The sequence below is a fragment of the Capricornis sumatraensis genome, chromosome 19 (genome assembly GCF_032405125.1).
Source record: "Capricornis sumatraensis isolate serow.1 chromosome 19, serow.2, whole genome shotgun sequence".
Lineage (NCBI taxonomy): Eukaryota > Metazoa > Chordata > Mammalia > Artiodactyla > Bovidae > Capricornis > Capricornis sumatraensis.
This window is the reverse complement of record NC_091087.1, coordinates 27,040,544-27,063,385: the sequence shown is the minus strand read 5'-3', so window position 1 is coordinate 27,063,385 and position 22,842 is coordinate 27,040,544. Positions and strand designations below refer to the sequence as shown.

At 42.0% G+C, this 22,842-nt stretch overlaps 1 protein-coding gene across 7 annotated transcripts in view; it reads left to right on the top strand.

Moving 5' to 3' along the window:
* The window catches only part of AP3S2 (adaptor related protein complex 3 subunit sigma 2), a 42,729-nt gene that overhangs the window by 8,978 nt on the left and 10,909 nt on the right, over window positions 1–22,842 (top strand). For 5 of the 7 annotated variants that reach the window (XM_068990890.1, XM_068990887.1, XM_068990886.1 and 2 more), the window contains one exon: window positions 2,502–2,573. The exons of the other annotated variants lie outside the window; for them this stretch is intronic. In XM_068990890.1, the coding sequence (XP_068846991.1) occupies window positions 2,502–2,573 (72 nt within the window). The remainder of the gene's footprint in view (window positions 1–2,501; window positions 2,574–22,842) is intronic. 7 annotated transcript variants of the gene reach the window in all.

The following is a 22,842-nucleotide window of genomic DNA, read 5'->3' as shown; positions in this document are numbered from 1 at the left end:
GGAATAGAAAGTATTTTTATTTGGTTATTTAGTGTGTGTTTATTCAGTGTTTATTGTTGAAGAAATAATACACTTATGTGGCTCAAAATTCAAAAGGTATACTGAGAGTATATAGTGAAAACTGCTTTTCTTCTCCTCTCCCCCAGTCACCCAGAAACAACCAATTTTAGTTCTAAAACCAAGAGCCAGAGTTTTCTCAGGGGAGAAATCTACAGACATCTTTCAAAAGGGTGTCTCTTACTGTTCACTCTGATTTGAGCAAACATTTGTAATGAGTGATTAAAGAAGAAATGAATAAGTAACATAGTTAAGGAGGAGAGCGGTAAGTTATCACTGTAAGATGGCCTGATATTGTACCTAGAAAACCTTAAAAAAAGAAAAAAAGTGAGCAGAGATTGTAACAGGTAATGAATGATATGAGCAAAATGGCAGAATATGAGATCAGTTTATCAAAATTGAATTTCCTCTTTCTTGTGAAAGCAGCTAGAAAATTCGTAATTAAAGAAATTTCACTTACGGTAGTGACAAAGGATATTTAATGTTTGGAAATTAACTTAGTATGGAATACTTGACATTGAGTCCAATAAAACTGAAAAATCCTAAAGGAAGAACATAAAGGAATTCTTGAAATAAGTGGAACTACAAGCCCTCTCTTTACTGGGAAGAGAGCAAAGATGACAGTAGGGATCAATAGATGAAATGGGAAACCGAGTATAAATCCAGGAACTCTTGTTGAACTTGGTGAAGAGAAAGTTTATCAGGAAAAATGAATGGCCAAGAAATGCCGAAATATGTTTTGAGAAGAAAAGGGCAGTAATGAGTGATTGGCTTTACTAGGCTTCAGAATATGTAATGGTTGCAGATGAAATTCTTATCCACCTGGAAAATCCAAACAAACTGGAAAACAGAACTAGTGGTAGAATTCAGGGACTGGATACAGGTTTAATGTATAAAAATTAGTAGCTTTCCCTTAGCAATAATAAGTTAGAAAACATAAAATTTAAAAGGGGCCTGCTCATGATAGCAAAAAATTCCTTCAGGTACCCAGGGATAAATGTAAAAATGTAAGATCTATATGGAGAAAACTTTGAAATTCTGCTGAAAATATGATAAAAGAACAAAATAAATTAATAAAGCATACATACCCTTTGCCTTTGAGAAAATTATTAAATTATATATATACATACATAAGTTACTTTTAAAATGTCAGTACAGTTGACCTTTGAATAACACAGGGGCCAGGGGTGCTGACCCTCCATGCTGTTAAAAATCTGCATATAACTTACAGTGGACCCTCCTGTATACCCAGTTCCTCTGTGTGCACAGTTCTTCTGTGTACACATTTCCTCCATATCCATGGTTCCTCATCTTTGGATTCAACCAAATAGAGATTGTATAGTACTATAGTGCTTACTATTGAAAAAAATCTGAGCAGAAGTGGACCCGCACTGTTCAAACCTTTGTTGTCCAAGAATCAACTGTGCTTCCAGCTTATATATTACTAAAAACCCAATCAGAATCCCAATAAGATTACTGTTGTTTTTAAGTAATTTTTATTGTGAAACATGTATACATAACAAATAAGGAAAACATGCCTATATAGTTTGAAGAATACCAATTTAAAGAAGAAACTGTCACCCAGATTAAGAAACAGTACGTTGCTAGGGCCTTAAATCTCCTATATGTCCCTCCTCAATTCTATCCTTCTCATTCACTTTTTCAGACTTTCAAGTTAATCATTGCTTTGCTTCTCTGTATAGTTTTATCATGTGATATGTATTGCTTAAATGATACTTTGCTAGTTTGGAAAAACTTGAGTGTAAGGAGCAATGTAAGGAAAGGATAATTTCCCACCTTTTATGTAGATTCAGGGGCTTGCAAAACTAAATTGATGTCAGGAGTTAGGATGATGGTTACCTTTGGAGAGAGGGCTTCTAGGGAGCTCTAATGCTGTATTTCAGTATCAGGATGGCGTTTACATGGTATGTTCATTGTGAACTCATTCAGCTGTACCCTTATCATTTGCACACTTTTCTGTTTAAGTCTTATATTTAAAGGTAAATTAAAATTGTTAAGCATGTTAATTATGTTGATTCATGGAAAAGTATTTTGAAGTTAATGTTCATTGAAATTCGCCAGACAGAGCTGTTAACACCATCATAATGAAAAATTCTTTTGCATGTGTAAGTGGCGGCTTGGGGAAAGGACATATTATAAATAGTTATTTTGTTATTCTTTTTTATATTAATAAATTAGCATCTTATGAAAGGGGAAAGAAAGCCACATGTGTCTGCTGGTTATGTTGCTATACTGAAAACAAGGTGGTCCTGTCCTAAGTTGCCCCCTTCAGATTGGGATAAGTGGTTTGGAGTGCATTGTGGTTTTTTGTTGTTTTTTGAGATTTATCATAAGGCAAATAGTATTTTGACTGCCCCCTCTACTTTCTCATGTGACATTTTATGAAGATAGGAATTGTGTATCTATTTCTCCTTGTTTCCTAGGTTTTCGTGGAGACTCTGGACAAGTGTTTCGAGAATGTTTGTGAATTGGATTTGATCTTCCATATGGATAAGGTACTACTCTCCCAAGCCAGGGTTGCTGGGAAGCTAAGAACTTTGACCATCTCTAGCCATCTGGTTTATAGTTTTGGGAGTACTTTGCTAAGATTTGTTACCAGTTTTAACACACATAGGATTATTACTGGGCCTGTATTATCGTTCATTTTTCACAGACAGACTTGTTGGTTTAGGCCAATGATGGCTACCAGGCCAATGGTGAGATAAGTAGGTTTATGTTGATTTTGAAATGAGTATACTCCAGTCACAGTGAAGCTTTGAAATAAACACTGCGTGGAGTTGTTTTGGGTTTTTTTTTTACTGCTCTGCAGGGTATCTTAGTTCCCCGACCAGGGGTCAAACCCATGCTCCCTACATTGGAAGCACAGAGTCTTAACCACCAGAACGCCAGGGAAGCTCTGGCACAAGGGTTTTTGACTTACTGAAATTTACATTTTTCCTATAGTGACTGAGACATCAGTAACATATTTTGAGGTCAGGTGATTGATATTCTGTAGCCTGCCAGGCAGAATTGAAGTGGGCCAAAGTACATGTCCACAGTTACGAGTTGCTAGCATCTAACAGTGACATGGAGAGGGCAATGGCACCCCACTCTAGTACTCTTGCCTGGAAAATCCCAGGGACGGGGGAGCCTGGTGGGCTGCCATCTATGGGGTCACACAGAGTCGGACATGACTGAAATGACTTAGCAGCAACACCAACAGTGACATGGCTAACGTCCTCATGTGCAAAATTACATGTGGGAGATAGCCAGGAAGGGGATAGATAGGGGCTTCTTTTATCCAGCTCAGCACACGCTGTACCCAGTGCTGTTCACTGGTGGAGGTGGGTGCATCTTAGGTTTGCTTGGCTCTGGTCTTTCTCCCACCGATTATCATCTCTATGGTCCATGGCCCTTGGAGGGAGATAAAGATGTTTAGGAGACTATTGCTCATTGCTGAGCCATGATCCTTTATTAGTCTGTTCTCATCATGACAAGGCAGGTTATTTTTAGATCCATCATTGTCATCGTGAGGACTTTGACATCTCAGTAGAATCTTCAGTCTCGGTTAACTTTCCCCGAGTTTTCCTGGGGCACTTTCTGTGCCAGTGCAGTGGGTGTTGAAATGGAGTGACGTTTTCTCTCTCAGCATCTGGCTTGGCTGTGTGGCTCCCTGAGCAGCCTGGTACAAGAGAATCACAGAACCTCATTCCTTTTGTATTAATAGGTACTTGACTTGGGGCTCCCTGATAGCCTCACAAGGCTTCCGGGGCTCACCAATGCTTTTGAGGTGGTCAGTCTCTCTTTTCATATGAAAGGATCTTAGAAACTTCAGAGACCTCTTACCCCTCCTCTTTGCAGCTAATAAGAGTTGTTGTAGACCAGGGCTTCCCTGGTGGCTCAGCTGGTAAAGAATCTACCTGCAATGCAGATGACCACAGTTCGATTCCTGGGTTGGGAAGATCCCCTGGAGAAGGGAACAGCTACCCACTCCAGTGTTCTTGCCTGGAGAATTCCATGGACAGAGGAGCCTGGCGGGCTGCAGTCCATGGGGTCACAGAGTTGGACACGACTGAGTGACTTTCACTGTCAGTTGCTAAAGATGCTGCTCTCTGGTAACTTCTGTCAAGGAGAGGCATAGCTCAACTCCATTTTCCTTCTGTACCAGTGGGGAAAAAGGTTAAGAGTAAAGAGACTTGAGAATATGGAAGGAATAGAGGAATGCCTTCCATAGGCCTTATTGTTACTATTATTTTAAAGCAATTAAAAAAAAAGTGAAATATAAGGTGTTACCATGGGGTTACCACCTGGTTTCAAAGTGGATTCCTTTTCAGTTGTCACCTGTTGCTTACCAAGGCGGATCCACATCTTAGCTCATGATTTTAGGGATAGGTTTTATCAGGGAAAGGAAATTCCCAAGCAATAGAAGAGGAGGCACTGGTCTTCCATCCTCCCGTTGTCCCCATGGGGAGGGCCTGTCTGCTAGAGTGGTGCCCCCCCACCTCCCCGCATACCCTCCCCCTTCCCCACAGTGCTCTCTCTTTTTATTAGGCAGGTAAGGGAGCAAACTTACTAGTGAGATACACAAACTGCCTGGATAGTAGACAATCTGTGTTTGGGTGCCAGATTTCTGTAGAAGTTGTCTCAGAATGCCAGCTGTCTAACATCCGAAAACTCAGGGGCCTATGGGATGATATACCTGGAGGAGGCAGTTGAGGGTCCTGTGGGAAGTTGAGCTTGGGTCCTTTGCATTTTAGTTTACAATTTAGGGTCAGTTTTTAAGTTACAAATGTGCTCATGCACACACACACACATGCCTGTTGGAGTTTTGATTGGAATTGCACTGACTCTATAAAACAATGAGGAGAATTTACTTTTTATAATATCGTTTTATCCGTGTTATGGTATATCTGTTTCTTTAGGTCTTTGAGGTCTCTGTGAACTTTTACAGTTTTTCCCATAGAGATTTTACATATCTTCTATTAAATTTGTTCTTAGATACCTGTTTTTTTATGTACTGATGTTTTAAATATTCATTTTTTCCTTTATTGCTGCTGTCGTCATATAGAAATCACTTTATTTCTGCATGTTGATGTTCGATTCAGAATTATGTTAGACTCTTACTAATTCTGATATTTTATCTGTAAACATTTTGATCATTTCTTTTCAATCCTGTACATTCCATGTCTTTTTCTTGCTCAACCCTACTGACTAGGAACTCCAATGTAATGTTGAACAGAAGTAGTGATAGTGCTCATCTCATTTTGATCCTGATTTCAAAGGGAAGTCCTCTTCCTGTCAGTATTTGCTGTATATATAGTATTTAAAGTATAGTAAATTTGGAGGTAAATGTTCTTTATTAGGTTAAAGGGAGTGTCTTCTCTTTTTAGTGGCTAAGAATTTTTTTGTCATGAAAAGTTGTTAAAATATATCAGGAGCTTTTTCTCCATCTACTGAGGGAATCACTTTTTTTTTTTCTGTATTATTCTAATATTGTTTTTTAATTATTTGTGAGGAAACTTGCTAAAGCAGTAAAGTAATCTCAGTCCCATCTATTTTATTGCACATGACTTTTGCAGGAAATAAAAGGCCATAAAAATATTGTTCTTTCTCGTATGTCTTATCTTCAGATGAGTTCTATACAGTGCTTTGCTGTGGCTGCACATTTCTTTTACAAGTTGTAAAACTGTTTTATTTTTAGTTGCCCTATGACATCAGGAAATTGCTATCCATATCTCCTAAGGTTTTTGAAAAGTGATGACCCAAGGAACCTGAATCTCACTCTACTCACCGTATAATGTCAGCAGGTATCTTCCAACAGGTGGCTTTCTTTCAGTGGGATTTCAAGCTCACCTTTGCCCTCAATGTAGAGCAGCTGCTAATCCAGGCATATCTTCTGTTGATAGAAGAAAATGGTCTTTTTACTTAGATAGGGAAAGGATCTATCATAAGACAATAAGAATGTCACCTTTAATGCCATTCTTCTTAATTGAAGAGTCTCTCCACCTCAAGTCAGGATTCCCCTCAGATGGTTTTACACTGTGCATTGGGTCGTCACGGGTAGCTGCCCCATTCCTCTATGCAGTGGTGGCTGGATCAGGAGGCCTGTGTAAGGACCAGAAATGACTGAATTCCTGCGGTCCTGGGAGGTTTTTTTTTCTTTTTTCTTCCTAAGGTTGAGATTTCTTTCTCACCTTCTAAGTTATTTTTGTCAATGTCCTGTTTTTATTACTGCGGCTCTCTTCACCTCTTCTCTCACCCTTTGTTCCTGTATTAAAGAAAGTTTAATTCATTCCATTTCTAGAACTAAGTTTTCTTCCTGTCCCTAATATACATCATAAATCTCACTTCTTCAGCTCACCTCTGAGATGTCTTTATTTGCTCTTTCTTCTGTAACTGCAAATTTCCCCAGATTGCCCAGTCCCTCACAGAATACAGCTCTCCCATGCTTCTGCTGCTCCTTCTAACTGTCATTTCATTTCCATCATTTCACTGAAGGTAAACTTCTTCAGTGAGTGAGTGATTTATACCCAGTCTTGCATTTCTACTTTATCTGTTCTTTTTCTGGAGCTTATAGCCTGGTTTTCACTTCTACCCAAAATTCACTGATTATTTCCTAATTCCGCTTGCCGGTCATCATCTTCTTTAATGTTTCTGCAGCATTTGATGCTGTTGATCATTCCATGGATCACTGCCTTAATCCTTTTCCTGCCGTAGTTTCTGTCACATAGAACTCTCCTGGTTTTTCTCTTATCTCTTCCCACCTTCTACCAGTAAATTATGTCAGTCCTCTCTCGCTTTACTCCTTTCCTTCTCATGCTTCCCTCTTAGGTCCCAGTTGCTCAAAGACATTTCTTTCTCATTTCATTCTAGTGTGGTGTTTCTTCTTGCCCCTTCTTACCTGTAGCCGGGTTCAACGTGTCTCCTGAAAACTGTTTCTTCCCTTAGCTTCCCTTTTTTGGTGGCAGTACCAGTATTCTGTGTCAGGTACATGCAATACCTTTCCTTCTTCTCTCGTGCCCCCAACAGCCAGTCAGTCACTAAAACCTGTGCTTCTTTCCATAGAGTCCTTCTTATATCTTGTTCTTAGATTCACCAATTATTAACATTTGTCACACTTGCATTTGTGTTAATATCTCTCTAGATATATACCTTTTTTTCCTGAACCATTTGAGAGTTGCAGACATTATAACTTTTCAACCCAAAGTACTTCAGCAGACATCTCCTAAGGACAAGACAGCATGTTATATAATAGTTGTGCATAATTCTCTAACATACTTAATTACAGCATAATTAATTATTAACCACAACATAATTAACTCTCAGGAAATTTAACATTAATAAATCCTGTTATCCAATATATAGTTTATGTTTAATTTTCCACATTTGTCCCAGTAACGTCCTTTATATGTATGTATATTTTATGATCCTAGTTTTAGTTATGAGTCAAGCACTGTCTTTAGTTATGGTAGCTCTTGATTTCAGTTGTGACTGTCAGATTTTCTAACTTTATTTTCTCTTATTGTTGGTCCTACACACTGGAATTAGATTCATTTTCTTTCTTTTTTTTTTTCTTAGATGTTTTCAGTTCATTTATTTATTTATATTTATTCATTCATTTATTTTTTTGTGCCATGTGGGGTCTTAGTTCCCTAATGAGGGATTGAACCAGTGCCCCCTGCAGTGGAAAGCATGGAGTCATAACCACTGGACCAACAGGAGGTCCCCTAGATTCATTCTCCAAGCCCTTTAAATGAGCTCCCTTGATCACAAACCTGTTTTGGTCCCCCATTATCAAGCTTTGACACCGTGGCCGGGCATGCAGGGTTCTCTACAATTTGTCCCTGTTCTGTCTTGCCTCACTTACCATTACTTCTAGCCAGATACCTTCTGGCCTAGCCAGACTGAATCAGTCTTCATCTCTTTGTAATTCCTGCTCCAGAGCCTCTGCCTGAATTGCCTTTCAACATCTTAAACAACTGAATCCAGCTTGTCTTTTAAGCTCAGCTCAAGTCCTACCACCTAAAGATTGTCCTGGTTACTCTGGCCTGTTGTCATCTCTGTGAACAATATGTAGTGCTATTTCTGATTTGTGTACCTTAGTTTATGTAAGTTTGTATGTTTTTCCTTCTTCATTAGACTGTTCTTTTCTTTGTGTTTGCCCTTTTCTCCCTCTCTGGATCTAGCATGGCCCCTTTCACTGTGGGAGGTGTCTCCAGGTGTGTGTCAATAAAGAGTTCTCATGCCTCCAGCCTCACAGATTTCTTCATGACTTAAAGTGTTGCAGGTTGGAGTCAAGTTTGTTTTCATAACCTCTGGCATAGTCCCCAGCTCTCTAGACTGTGCCATTTGGAGCTTATCTTGCCTGGGGCAGTTGGTTCCCTTCCGCTTTCAGAAATCCCACCGAGTACATCCTGGCTGAAGTGGGAATTGGCGTTGATCTTGGTGAATTGAGTTTTGTTCAAAGAAAGTCAATGTGAGTAGCCTCCTATTCTATTCTACTGGTGTCTCAGCAGGAAAGCTGGAACTCATTTGTGCTTTCACAGTTTTGGTCATCAGAGTCGTGATTCAGTGGCTGTGTCAAGGGAGTGCATCTGGTTTTTATAGATTTCAGTCTGCAGTGGGCTATCTCAGGAGATTTGGAACATATGTTTTGGGGCAGGTCTGAACCCAAGAAACCTTGTAGTACAGAATTTAAAATCTCTGCTAAGTATAGGCTGCTGAAATGGGAAAATGCTGACAGCTCAAAATTGAAATGAGCTGTTGAGCCTTAAGATGAAAGGATTGTAGATAGTAATAATGCATGGTGCTCCTTAAGTGTCCCTTCTGAGAACAGAGGCTGTGATAAGAAAGCTCATTAACACTCTCTACACCAGTGATGTTTGAAGGAGATATCCTGATTTCTGTCTCAAAAATTGGAAGAAGAGTAAAGGACACATGTTTTGTGTGGTTTCAGTGAGGAAGGAGGGGCTGTTTGGGCCCAAAAGGGCAAGACATTCTGTTTGAGTTTCAGTTCTTATGAAGGGTGGTAGGTGGCATATCTGGCTACCTGTGTTTCTGTTTCTGAATGGTCCCAAGAGAGTGGAGGGGAGCTGAGGCCTGCCTTTTGCCCCATTGCATCCCGGGCTCTTCTCTACTGATGCTTGAGAGAGAATTTTGTGGCAGAATATTTTTCAGAGGCCAGTATCTCATTCCATCAGGACAGCTCAGAGATTAGCAATAATATTTTCTTAAATTTCTAACATTGCTATACTTGGTTTAAAAAAAAAAAAAGAAAAGCTCAGTTCAGTTCACTCAGTCCTGTCCGACTCTTTGCGACCCCATAAATCGCAGCACGCCAGGCCTCCCTGTTCATCACCAACTCCTGGAGTTCACTCAGACTCACATCCATCGAGTTGGTGATGCCATCCAGCCATCTCATCCTCTGTCGTCCCCTTCTCCTCCTACCCCCAATCCCTCCCAGCATCAGAGTCTTTTCCAGTGAGTCAGATCTTCACATGAGGTGGCCAAGTACTGGAGTTTCAGCTTTAGCATCATTCCTTCCAAAGAACACCCAGGGCTGATCTCCTTTAGAATGGGCTGGTTGGATCTCCTTGCAGTCCAAGGGACTCTCAAGAGAATTCTCCAACACCACAGTTCAAAAGCATCAATTCTTCAGTGCTCAGCTTTCTTCACAGTCCAACTCTCACATCCATACACGACCACTGGAAAAACCATATCCTTGACTAGACAGACCTTTGTTGGCAAAGTAATGTCTCTGCTTTTGAATATGCTGTCTAGGTTGGTCATAACTTTCCTTCCAAGGAGTAAGCGTCTTTTAATTTCATGGCTGCAGTCACCATCTGCAGTGATTTTGGAGCCTCCTAAAATAAAGTCTGACACTGTTTCCACTGTTTCCCCATCTATTTCTCATGAAGTGATGGGACCAGATGCCATGATCTTCGTTTTCTGAATGTTGAGCTTTAAGCCAACTTTTTCACTCTTCTTTTCACTTTCATCAAGAGGCTTTTTAGTTCCTCTTCACTTTCTCCCATAAGGGTGGTGTCATCTGCATATCTGAGGTTATTGATAGACTGTTCCAAACTACACTTAACATTGGCTACAGTACACACTATCACTTTCCTTACTTGAACTTTGCACTGCCTCAGCGTGCAGTGTCATTGATTCCCACTTGAAATTGCAGAGAACCGTTTTGGTTTGTTTAATCGTTCCTTGTTGCCGGTTAAGGGCATTAGGATGACAGTGTACACAAAACAGCCAAATTTGACCTTTAGTAAAACCAGTGTTTGACAAGACTGTAGTTAGAGCAGAGCGTATTACTGATGATGTTACTTGGTTGTGTTGCTGCTGCTGCTAAGTTGCTTCAGTTGTGTCTGACTCTGTGTGACCCCATAGATGGCAGCCCACCAGGCTCCCCCATCCCTGGGATTCTCCAGGCGAGAACACTAGAGTGGGTTGCCATTTCCTTCTCCAATGCATGAAAGTGAAAAGTGAAAGTGAAGTCACTCAGTCATATCCAACTCTTAGCGACCCCATGGACTGTAGCCCCCCAGGCTCCTCCGTCCATTGGATTTTCCAGGCAAGAGTACTGGAGTGGGGTGCCATTGCCTTCTCCAGGTTGTGTTGCAGATAAAACAAATTGTATATCCCTTGATAGCTAATGTGTAGGTGCCCTAGAAGTTTGGAACAGAGATTTAGTTGTGTTGTTCTTGCTGTTGTCCTTTAGGATACACAAGAGGATTGGCCTGCTCTGAGATAAAAAACAGAATTTCTTGATCCCTAGTTGAGAACCCTTTTTAGACCTGATGTTTGTATCAGTCTCGGTAGACTTGGTCATATGTGCTGTGTGTGCTAAGTTGCTTCAGTTGTGTTCAACTCTTTGTGACCCTGTGGACTGTAGCCTTCCAGGCTCCTCTGTCCATGGCATTCTTCAGGCAAGAATACTGGAGTGGGTTACCATTTCCTTCTGCAGGGGATCTTCCCAACCAAGGAATCGAACCCATGTCTCCTGGGGCTCCTGCATTGCAGGTGAATCCTTTGCTGCTGAGCCACTGACTTTAATTTTCAATAGGTTATAGCAAAAAGGTTCACTTCTCACCCATGCTGTGTGGCCATTGCAGTGTCTCGGCCACTGTAGTCACTCGGGTCCAGGCTGATGGAAATCTTCATCAACATGTACTCCACCTGGGCACTTGATGTGTTGGCTCTTAAAGTGGCATATCCATCACACTCACATTTCATTGGCTAAAGGCAAGTCACACGGCCATGCTTAAAGACCTGGGGAAGTGCAGTCCTACCCATGTGCCCAAGATGGGGGAGAACCTGAAATAGTTTTGAATATACTAATGACTACTACAGGGTTTTTTTTGTTGTTTTCATTTATTTTCTTAGAGGGAAAATAAATCTGACATTTGCATCACTTTATAGGTGAAAACTTAGAAATTTTTAGTATCAGAAAAATAGAGGAACACACTTGTAAGAAGGAAACATGATTGACTCTTAGTAAAAGACATCTAATGTAGCCACTTTTCACTTTCTCTGATGAAATACTTGGTATTTGTCTCTTCAATAGTTCTCAAACGAATTTCAGGTGACTTACCAAATTAAAATTCCCTAGTAGAATAAATTGCTTCCATATCTGCAAATACTATAAGATATGATATGTAAAAAAATTACTGAATTTGTTAATTTCTGTTTCCAAAACCAGAATTTCAGGAGACCACATGGTAGGAACAAAGGTTAAAGGTATGGCAGGGGATAAGGAAGCATGGGAACATTGGGAGTGAAGGCCACTGGGACTGGGAACTTTGCATCAACCCCGGCTAGTCAGAGGGTCTGCCAGCAGAGGCATGAGTGGCGTTTCGGTGCAGTGCAGTTTCTCATTGAACTGCTGATGTCCTTGACTCCCTCTGCTGAATGCCAGTGGGGCCTCTGCCTGATACATTTCCAGATTCCCTCTGGGATGCGAACATTGCTGCCCTAGATGGAGAGCAGTGAGTTAGAGTATGGAGTTTATGTATGGAGTTGGTCAGAGAGAAGTTTGAGGAAGTAGTTGATGGTCAGATTGTGGAGGGCCTTGACCCTTGCATTTCTGAGTCCAGTGTACACTCCCCACTGCCCTTCTCGTCAAGCACTTTTGATATTTCCTCATGCTTAAAGTAGTCTTTGTTTTTAGTTTCCATGGTACCCATTCACCTGATGTTTTTCTACCTTCCTGGCTGTTTCCTCTAGCACTTTGAGCTTCTTACCTCTTAAATGATCTCTCTTCCTTTAGGCATTGACTTCTTAGGACATCTTACACAGTCTCATGATTTTAGTTATCTTTCTGCTGGTGGTTCCTAAAGTACCATCTGAACTCACTTCACACTCAGGTATGTCCATTTCCAGACGGCCAGTTCTGGAGAGGTTTTTAGGGAAACCTTTCTTGCATTCCCCTTCCTGCCCATAGACTGAAATAGGTGTGTGCACGTGTGTGTGCTCAGTCACTTCAGTCGTGTCTGACTCTGTGACCCCATGAATCGTAGCCCACAAGGCTCCTCTCTCCATGATATTCTCCAGGCAAAAATATTGGAGCGGGTTTGCCATGCTTTCCCCCAGGGGATTTCCCAACCCAGGGATCAAGCCCTTATCTCTTAAGTCTCCTGCATTGGCAGATGGCTTCTTTACACTAGCGCTGCCATTTCCCCAGCACCCTCAACTGCTTTTGCCGTGACATTTAACACAGTGTATTGTTTTTGCTTACTTGCCTGGTTGAGAGCACATACCGTGTGTGCTGGGACCTGATTCCTGGCTCTGCCACTTAAGAACTGTATGGCTTGTGCCTTTGGAACTTATATGTAGACAGGAGCTCGTGATAGTACCTAGCTTTTATGGTGGATAGCAGCTAGCTTAAATGGAGCATTAAATGTACAGCAAGTGCTTAGAACAAAGCCTGTATGTAGTAAGTATTTCATTCTTTAATTTGTTGCCCATCCCCACTTCAAAATACTGTTAAGGTAAGGACCAGACTGTCTTGTTCACCCTTGTATTTCCAGATAATAGCACAATACTTGACACATACTGCTTATTTATTGTTGACTTCATTTGTCCATCTGCTAATAGGAGAATAGTTAATCAAACTTTCGTTTTCTCATGGACCTTTTATCTATTAGAGAGAGACAATAAATGTTAGGTCGTGATAAGTTCAGGGGAGAAAATAAGCATGCTTAGGCATGGGTTGGTAAGGCTTGATGTTTTATACAAGGTGCTTAGGGAAGGCATCACTGATACAATGGCATTTGAGCAAAAACCAGAAGAAAGTAAAAGAAGTCAGAGATAGGTTCTTCCCTGGAGAATCCAGGTCAGTGGATCCAGTCCAGAGACCTTGGGGCCAATATACCTGAGTGGAAGTGAGAAAGGGGGAAATTAACAGGAGATGAGGGAGGGATGGGGAAAGTGGGGCAGGTAGGTCATCGTTACAGAAGAGATTGACACAACTCCCTGCCTCTGGAGAGGGCAGCTGGGTAAGTGTGGGGACTCACTTTTCCAAAATGTTGGGCCATGTGCATTTATTGCCGGTTTATCACCCTGGGGCTTTAGGCCCAGTGCACTGAAGTCCTCTCTTCGATTCAGGCTTTACTGCCTAGGAGAGCAAAGAGTTTAGATTGCTCTCTGCTGCTCTGAGACAAAGTCTGAGCTTGAAGCCACATGAGTTGGTAGGTTGTCTACAGATGACCCCTTTCCCCTAGCCTAGGAGCTGTGGTTAACTCCAGGACGAGTGGGGAGGGCTAGTGAGTGTGCACAGCAGCTGTCACGGCCCGGAGTACACCTGAGGTCATAGTTATGAGTCTGAAAGATCGCTCCCGATGAGGAAAACAGTACACTACGTCTTGGTCCTTGATAAATCTTGTGGCTTTATCTGCATATGACCCCAAAATTAAAGTCCACATTCTGTAGAGAATAAGTTGCTCTATTTCTGAAGTTAGCCAAGTCTGTACCACGAGACATTTTAAGTAGCTTAGGGGCAGAGGGAAGCCCAGGCCCGTCTGCCTGAGGTTTTAACTCCAGACAGCCCTGAAGGGAAGTACCCTGTCATAGCCTGGAGCCGAGCACTTGCTGTTTTTTAGCCCAGTCACTACACGATTACATGCTTTTAGATTTTTGGGATCCATGTATCTGAATTTACCCTACAAGAATCATGTTCGTGTTGATTAGAGAAACCTCAGGAAAGGAGTGGACAGTTCCTTTTACTGCACCTGACCCCTTGGGCTTTAAAGCTGCTGCTTCTTATCCTACTTACAGAGTGAGAGAAATGGGCGTGTTATGCACAGGTCTGTCCCTGGCACCCTGCTGGCTTTCTCCCCATACCCTCACCCTTGGGCGCTCGTCTGCTTTGATGCAGACAGGGAACAGATCCACCTGTCATTCTGACCCAGGCTGAAGGCCTGTGTTTCCATGGGTGTTCAGCACCTTTCCATCTTTATGAGCTGGCACCGCTTCCAGCTTCCTGTACGCCCACAAGTCCGCTCACTTTCTCCTCCCTGCCTTCCTCCTTTCCTGCCCCCCTCCCCCCACTCACCCACTGAGCTGTTGTCTTCCCTTCCTAACTCTCCTCATTCTGCCAGTGAATCAATACCGTCTTTCTTCAAAGTATGAAATCTCAGGGATGCCTGCTTTGCTTTCTGTTTCCAAGTGGTGACAAAATGATACTGGTTCTTTCTTCAGGTCTGCTTCAGGCCCACCTCTGCCTTTCCTTTCCCTTTCCTTTCCCTTGCCAGATAACTAACAGATCGGCTCTAGGAAACTACAGCAGCTAAGCCAGTCTTTCTCCCACTGTTTTCACTCAGTCTAATCTTGCATAGAAACAGTTTCCCCATTTTCCCTTCAGTCTCCATTCTCCCCCCCCCCCCCGCCCCCACCCCGGCCTCAAAGGATCTCTGCCTTGTGGATTCTCTCGCCCCTTGGGCTCCCTCTGCTTTAGAGCATGGACCCCTGGGGCCCATTGGGCACATCTCCCTGTTTTACATATGTGCGTGATTCACTCCCGTCTTTCTGCCTTTGCCCATGCCTTGTCGCCACCCTGAAATACCCTCATCCTCCCCGCCAACAAGCTTTGGAGATTTCAGAACCCAGCTCAAGTTTTACATTTGATGGAGTCTTCTTTGAACTCCACTGTTGTAGGTCTCCGACCTATTTCTCTTCTTACTCATGCTTTAAAGTTTGTATTCCTAATTCTTTCCAGTAGGTTTTAAAGTCTTGGAATAATCTCAGTATGTGATTCTTTGTTGGTCATCTGGACAGGACAGGGCACTCAAATATAATTGATGGGTTGATTATTACAGTTGATTGATTGTCCAAATTTGGTGTGGTTTTTAATTTTCAAAGCACTTTTCAGATACAATGTCTGGTTCATACAGCTAAAGGCTTGTTTTTAAAAGCTGGATTCTAATTAGACCTCCACTTTCAAGATTATGACCTGTGTGACTGGTTTCAGGGCATATATCAGTGTATCACTTAACTTTGCTTTTGCTCCCTTGGGAGGTAACATGTGGTAGACTCAGGAGGAGCCCTGTGTTCCTTGAGTGGGATTCTGCCTGAAATGGCTTCAGGGGTTCTGGCTCTGACAGAGTCTGTGTGACTTAGGCAGCCCTCTTGAAACCTTCTTGTACCTCAGGTTTTTTGGTTGTAAAACAGGGGTGACACCATCTTTACTTGACTCTTAGACTCCCTTTTTTGGGTAATATTTATAGTTTTAGCATATCAAATCCAGATTTGCCTTACAGGCAATGACATTTCATAGTTCACTAGCATTTCAACATTGTCCTTTTTAGTGATACATAAAATAATGGTATGATTTATAATCAAAGACTCTTTGCTTTGATTAAATACATTAATATTCACCATTCATGGTTATTTTGAGGACTGAAGTTGGTAATTGCTTAGCTTAATAAATGATGGCTTTTGCCTTTATTTTTACAGTTTTCCTACTATTCTCTCCGCTTTCAGAATTACCCGCTTAAATCCATCCTTCACACACCTGCCTGATGACATATTCCAGGTGTGTTTGTGACTGACGGCCTCCCCTGTTTGGATTATTCAGTGGCTCTCTACCCCTCACAGCAGTGATTCCTTACGGGAAGGAGTACGTGCCTCACTCCTTCCCCCACCTTCCTCAGAACCCTTATGGACGCTAAATGACGCTGGGTGCTAGAGAGAAGTGTGTTCTACAGGTGAACTTCGGTGAACGTAGGAAAAGAGCTGGGGACCACTGCCCCAAGGATTGAGCTAAGGCCCTTTAACATCATCTGCAAAGACCTCCAAGACCACCTAATAACTTGCCTTTAGGGATGTTATAGCTTTGTAAATTTTTGACTCAGCATATAAAGGGTTACAGAAGATGGGCAAGGCCCAGGGCTGTTCCAGGAGCAGTGCTTTAGGAGGAACAGAAACTGCCGGGATGGGGATCATCTCCTCAGATACAGGTTTATGGACCCAGGCATGGCATTTGGAACTTTTTCTTGATGGTCACAATAAATTGTGCTTCCCTTTCCTGCCTGCCTGCCATTTGTTCAGATTAGAGAGAATGACAGTAGTTCTCCTCATTTTACAGTTGAAGAAACCGAGTTTTAGAGCTGAGATGACTCAGTAAGTGGCAGAGGCAGAATTCAGACCCTGGACTCTGATTTCAGAGCCTGTAGTCTCACAGCTATGCTGCCTGTGGTGTCCTCTCCTGATTTAGCATCCTCAACATGGTAAAAAAAATATATTAAGCACATGTATTGCTTATTATTATTATTATTTGGTTTCACTGCAGCTTAGCTGGAGCATGTGGGATATCGTTCCCTAACCAGGGATTGAATCCGGGCCCTGTGCATTGCGCATGTGGAGTCTTACCCACCGGACCAGGAAGTCCCTAAGCTCATGTTTTGTTAGTAGATAAGAGAGAGGATAAAATTGAGGAGAACAGGCCTGGACCATTTTTTTTACCCAGTGTTGTACTTAGTGCATTTGGGACCAGTGTTACAAACAGGCAGGAAATGGCAGAGGATGAAACAGTAGACAATAAAGAAAAGGTCCTGCTAGAACATTTTTTAAAATTACTTTAGAGAGAACTCTGACTCATAATAGGAAGTTTTTTTTTAAGGAAGGAATAATATGCAATGAGTATAATTTACTAGTCAACGATATATATGTAAGGGCACAAAACATAAAACCTGCACACGAGGGACTCCCTGGTGGTCTGATGTTTCACACTCCGTGTTTCCACCACAGGGGCCATGGGTTCCATCCCTATTCAGAGAACTAGGATTGCACATGCTGCACAGCCTGGCCAAGGGAAAAAAAAAAAAAGCAGAAAGTGAGTAATCCTTTTTTCAAGAAGAAGAATTACTAGCAGAGCACACAGAATAGTTAATGAGTTACTGGGTAACTTTCTATTCCCCTGCCTGGATAGCTTCTCTTTCGTTTACCAGTAAAGGCCCACCCTCATCCAGACTTCCATAGCATTTTATACTTGGGTCATAGTACTTATCACAGTCTTTCCTTTATTATAGTTAATTCTATACATGCTTTATCTCCCCTACTTGACTATAAGCCCTTTGAGGACAGGGTCCAAATATTATCTTTATTTCTTCCTTCTGTCTCTTAACATTCTGTGATGTTAAGCATATTTTAAAATAGACATTGTTACAGATCACATTCTTTTGATGAAAACCAGTGATTACTTGAATCTAATACATTCTCTCGTGTGTGTGTGTGTGTGTATACAGTGGACTCACATACAAATAGTTTATACAAATTCATCTCTAAACCATTTGGCAAAAAGAAAGAGAATAAAAGCTGTAAATACAGAATGATTCCGCCCACGATTCTCCTCCATTAGTCTGTGTCTGGAGTGAGTGTGAGATGGAAGGTTTGAATCTTTGCCTCTGCCCTCATGTGCCTGTCATGCGCCTCCCATGAGCAACGTATGGTCTCTGGAGTGATTTTAATGCTTAAAGATACAGTGCAGATTTTCAGTCTTTGTAGTCCTTTAAGGAACCAACCACTTCATCTAGCACTTAACTGGAGAAAAGAAAAGGAACAGTAATCAGGAGCAAAGACTGTCTGGGTTGGACCTTCGGTGATCTTAAGGGCTTTTGGCCATGTATGCTTTCCATCTTACTTCCTTAGAACTTGAACCTTATACAAGATGAGACTCCACTAGTTTCTCGTTTTTTTTTTCATTGAAAATATGTGTCGTCATGTGAGTAAAAGAGAATGAAAGACGGGAAGTCAGGGGCTAAGTATTGAGTCTTATGGAATTTCATGACAAGGCATCTGAAGAAAACTGGAAAAAGTTCAAAGACCAAGGAAGTTCATAAGGAGTTCAGGAGACACTAATAGCAAGGAAAAGAGAAAAACAGAACTTTATTAAACAGGTTGCTTTGTTTGCCTGTTTTCTTTACTTTAGCAGAGGATGCCATGTTTCTGGAAGGTGTTTTTATGCCCTCTTCCCCTTTTTCATTTCTTTTTAAAATGGATAATACGGGAACTAGAGACTGGCTCTGGGCAAAATGATTCAGATGATTTTCCCTTCCCCTATCAGTGAGGGTCCTCCTACCCATTGACCTGTTAAGAGCCACCACACCCGCTAACACAGACGAGGAGATGATGTATGCATACCCCATCTTACCTACAATCTCTTCCTTCCTTACTCTCTGGAGGCGTTTCCTAGGAATTGATGAAACCAACCAGGCTTTGTGACTTGGGGTAGAAAAAATTATCAGCACTTAGCTTTTATATAGTAGACTAGATGTTTTATTAGGGATTAACAATTCTCTTTCAGAACTTGAGTGTTGCAGTATTGGCATCCTCCTGTTCCAGCGCAGGCTCTGTGACCCTGCTTTCTTGTTTGATTAGTGTCTTATTGTCTTCTCTGTGGTGATTGTTGTTTTTAAAAAGATACGAGAGTATGGATAGCCAGTGGGGATGTGAGCCCTGTGTCTTTTGTGCACGGCAGGCTTCTGTCCTCCAGTGTGAAATACCTGATGAGGGTTAATCTAGTTGAGAGGTTTCTGTGGATATGAGTGAACTTGCAGCGTGGTATGTGTTAACGTGCCACTAGTGTCCTGGAAGCTCTTACCTCCCGCCTCTGCCTGTGGAGTTGCTCCAGAAGGCTTCCTGCTGTCCCCATATAGAACTGGATTTCACTGTAGGAACAGTGTTATTCATGGTGCTTCGTTTTCACTGGACGGCTGCTCTGTGGTACCATGTCCTGACTCAGCCTTTGTGTCCTACTGGCATGAGAGCCTTGTTTATTATATCTGTAAAAAATACATCGTTAAGTTTAATACTTAAACATTTGGAATTTAGTCCACAGTCCCTGGAGACAGTATTTTTACTGGAGGAAAAAGAGTAATGTTTGTTACCAGGCTCCAGATCACTTTGCTTTTAGTGATTCCTGGAGGACCAAGGGAAGAAGTGCCCACTGAACTGAGAGGGTATCTTGAGACTGAAAGACAAGGCAGGTGGCTCTATATAATCAGTGGATCAGTTCATTATTATAGGGTAACTTACTCACAGGGTGGGGTTGGGCAGACAGTGCTCCGGAAGCTTTTGTAGCTGCAGTCCACACAGCTGAGGGGCCATTGAGACAATTTCATAGCTTACCTCGTGCAGGAGGAGGTGTATGCTTGGAAACAGTCATGTGTTCCTAAATCAAGACTTATGAATGGGTTACTAGTCTCATGGGTGCTAAGTATAAGTGAGCAAAGGTCTTCATCATTGTTTGGGGATTAACAGAACATAGAGGCCACCTGGTTCTAATGATTATTAAACACTATCTATTACATTCAATTCCCAACAACAGAGAAGTGATTACCACATAGTACAGTCCTGGGAAGGGCCAGCAGAAGGACAGGAGGAACTGTGTGGGCCCACGATGGCATCAATTATGCTAATGGCCATAGACAGTGGTGGCTTCTGTTCACCTGGGATTGGATTCAGGATGCTTTTGACTTCAGTGACAAACATAACCAAGGATGAACTTTTGAAGATCCTAGAATCCTCTGTTCTTGGATAAGGTTGTTGAAAGTAACTTGCCTCCATTCCCTGCAGTTCCAGAGCTGTGTCCCCAATGAGCACATCTGTCCTCAAAATGACACTTTTATTTTCCCTCTTAGATTGCATCAATCCTGGCATGAAACAAGTAAGCTCATTTTAACCCACTTTTACTTGTAGAGGTTAACTCCTATGTCCAGGCAGTAGAGGGTGCTTTTCAGTGCCAGGGTGGGAAGCCAGGCCAACTCAAAAGGCCTGTGTCCCCTCAAAATCAGGACTTGTGAACCATATAAGCCTCTTTCATCCATTCAGCCAGATTTGTGAGGGACCAGTGTAACCACCACAGCGCTTGGCAGTGCGGACCCAGAGGTGAATGTGACATAGACTCTGCCCTCAAGATCATGAACTCCTTATTGCAAAATTCAGATTTAAATTGAAGGAAGTAGGGAAAACCACTAGACCATTCACGTATGATCTAAGTCAAATCCCTTACGATACAGTGAAAGTGACAAATAGATTCAAGGGATTATATCTGATAGACAGTGCCTGAAGAACTATGGACAAAGGTTCGTAACATTGTACAGGAAGCGGTGATCAAAACCATCCCTGAGAAGAAATGCCAAAAGGCAAAATGGTTGTCTGAGGAGGCCTTACAAATAGTTGAGAAAAGAAGAGAAGCGAAAGGCAAAGGAGAAAAGGCTATATCCATCTGAATACAGAGTTCCAAAGAATAGCAAGGAGAGACAAGAAAGCTTTCCTCAGTGATCAGTGCAGAGAAATAGAGGAAAGCAATAGAATAGGAAAGACTAGAGATCTCTTCAAGAAAATTAGAGATACCAAGGGAACATTTCATGCAAAGATAGGCACAATAAAGGACAGAAATGGTATGAACCTAACAGAAGCAGAAGATATTAAGAAGAGGTGGCAAGAATACACAGAAGAACTATACAAAACAGGTCTTAATGACCCAGATAACCAAGATGGTGTAATCACTGACCTAGAGCCAGACATCCTGGAGTGCTAAGTCAAGTGGGCTTTAGGAAGTATCACTATGAACAAAGCTAGTGGAGGTGATGGAATTCCAGTTGAGCTATTGCAAATCCTAAAAGATGATGCTGTGAAAGTGCTGCACTCAACATGCCAGCAAATTTGGAAAACTCAGCAATGGCCACAGGACTGGAAAAAGTCCGTTTTCATTTCAGTCCCAAAGGCAATCCCAAAGAATGTTCAAACTACTTCACAGTTGCTCACATCTCACATACTAGCAAAGTAATGCTCAAAATTCTCCAAGCCATGCTTCAACAGTACGTGAACCATGAACTTCCAGATGTTCAAGCTGGATTTAGAAAAGGCAGAGGAACCAGAGATCAAATTGCCAACATCCGTTGGATCATAGAAAAAGCAAAAGAGTTCCAGAAAAACATCTACTTCTGGTTCATTGATTTTGCTAAAGCCTTTGACTGTGTGGATCACAACAAACTGGAAAATTCTTACAGATGGGAATACCAGACCACCTGACCTGCCTCCTGAGAAATCTGTATGCAGGTCAAGAAGCAACAATTAGAACTGGGCATGGAACAACAGACTGGTTCCAGATTGGGAAAGGAATACGTCAAGGCTACTGTCACCTTTTTTATTTAACTTACATGCAGAGTACATCATGTGAAATACTGGACTGGATGAAACAGCTTGTGTTTCAGCTGGAATCAAGATTGCAGGGAGAAATATCAATAAACTCAGATATGCAGATGATATATCTGTGACCCTTATGGCAGAAAGTGAAGAGGAAGTAAAGAACCACTTGATGAAAGTAAAAGAGGAGAGTGAAAAAGCTGGCTTAAAACTCAACATTCAGAAAACTAAGATCATGGTGTCCAGTCCCATCACTTCATGGCAAATAGATGGAGAAACAATGGAAAGAAGAAACATTGGCAGACTTTATTTTCTTGGGCTCCAGAATCACTGCAGATGGTGACTGCAGTCATAAAATTAAAAGACGCTTGCTCCTTGGAAGAAAAGTTATGACCAACCTAGACAGCATATTAAAAAGCAGAGACATCACTTTGTCAACAAGGGTCCACCTAGTCAAAGCTATGGTTTTTTTCATTAGTCATGTACGGTTGTGAGAGTTGGACCATAAATAAAGCTGAGCACCGAAGAATTGATCCTTTTGAACTGTGGTATTGGAGAAGACTCTTGAGAGTCCCTTGGACTGCAAGGAGATCAAACCAGTCAGTCCTAAAGGAAATCAACCCTGAATATTCATTGGAAAGACTGATGCTGAAGCTCCAATACTTCGGTCCCCTGATGTGAAGCACTGACTCATTGGAAAAGACCCTGATGTTGGAAGAATTGAAGGCAGGAGGAGAAGGGGATGACAGAGGATGAGATGGTTGGATGGCATCACCGACTCGATGGACATGAGTTTGAGTAAGCTCTGGGAGTTCGTGATGGACAGGGAGGGTTGGCGTGCTGCAGTCCATGGGGTTGCAAAGAATGGACACAACTGAGCAACTGAACTGAAGGTCTCCCTTCAAGGAGAAGAACAGACAAGTGAAAAATATGACAGTGCACTGAGCTGAGTGCCTCGGGTGAGATGCATGCTGGACACAGCAGTATCACTGAGTAGAGGTGATTACCTCAGCCCAGAGAGGTCTTTAGTCTTTCTTGAATTTACTTCACCAAAGTCTTGGGTGTTCATCACCTCAAATCTTGGAAGGCTCCTTTTGCAATCTCTGATTTTTACAGAACTGCTGAAGAAGATCA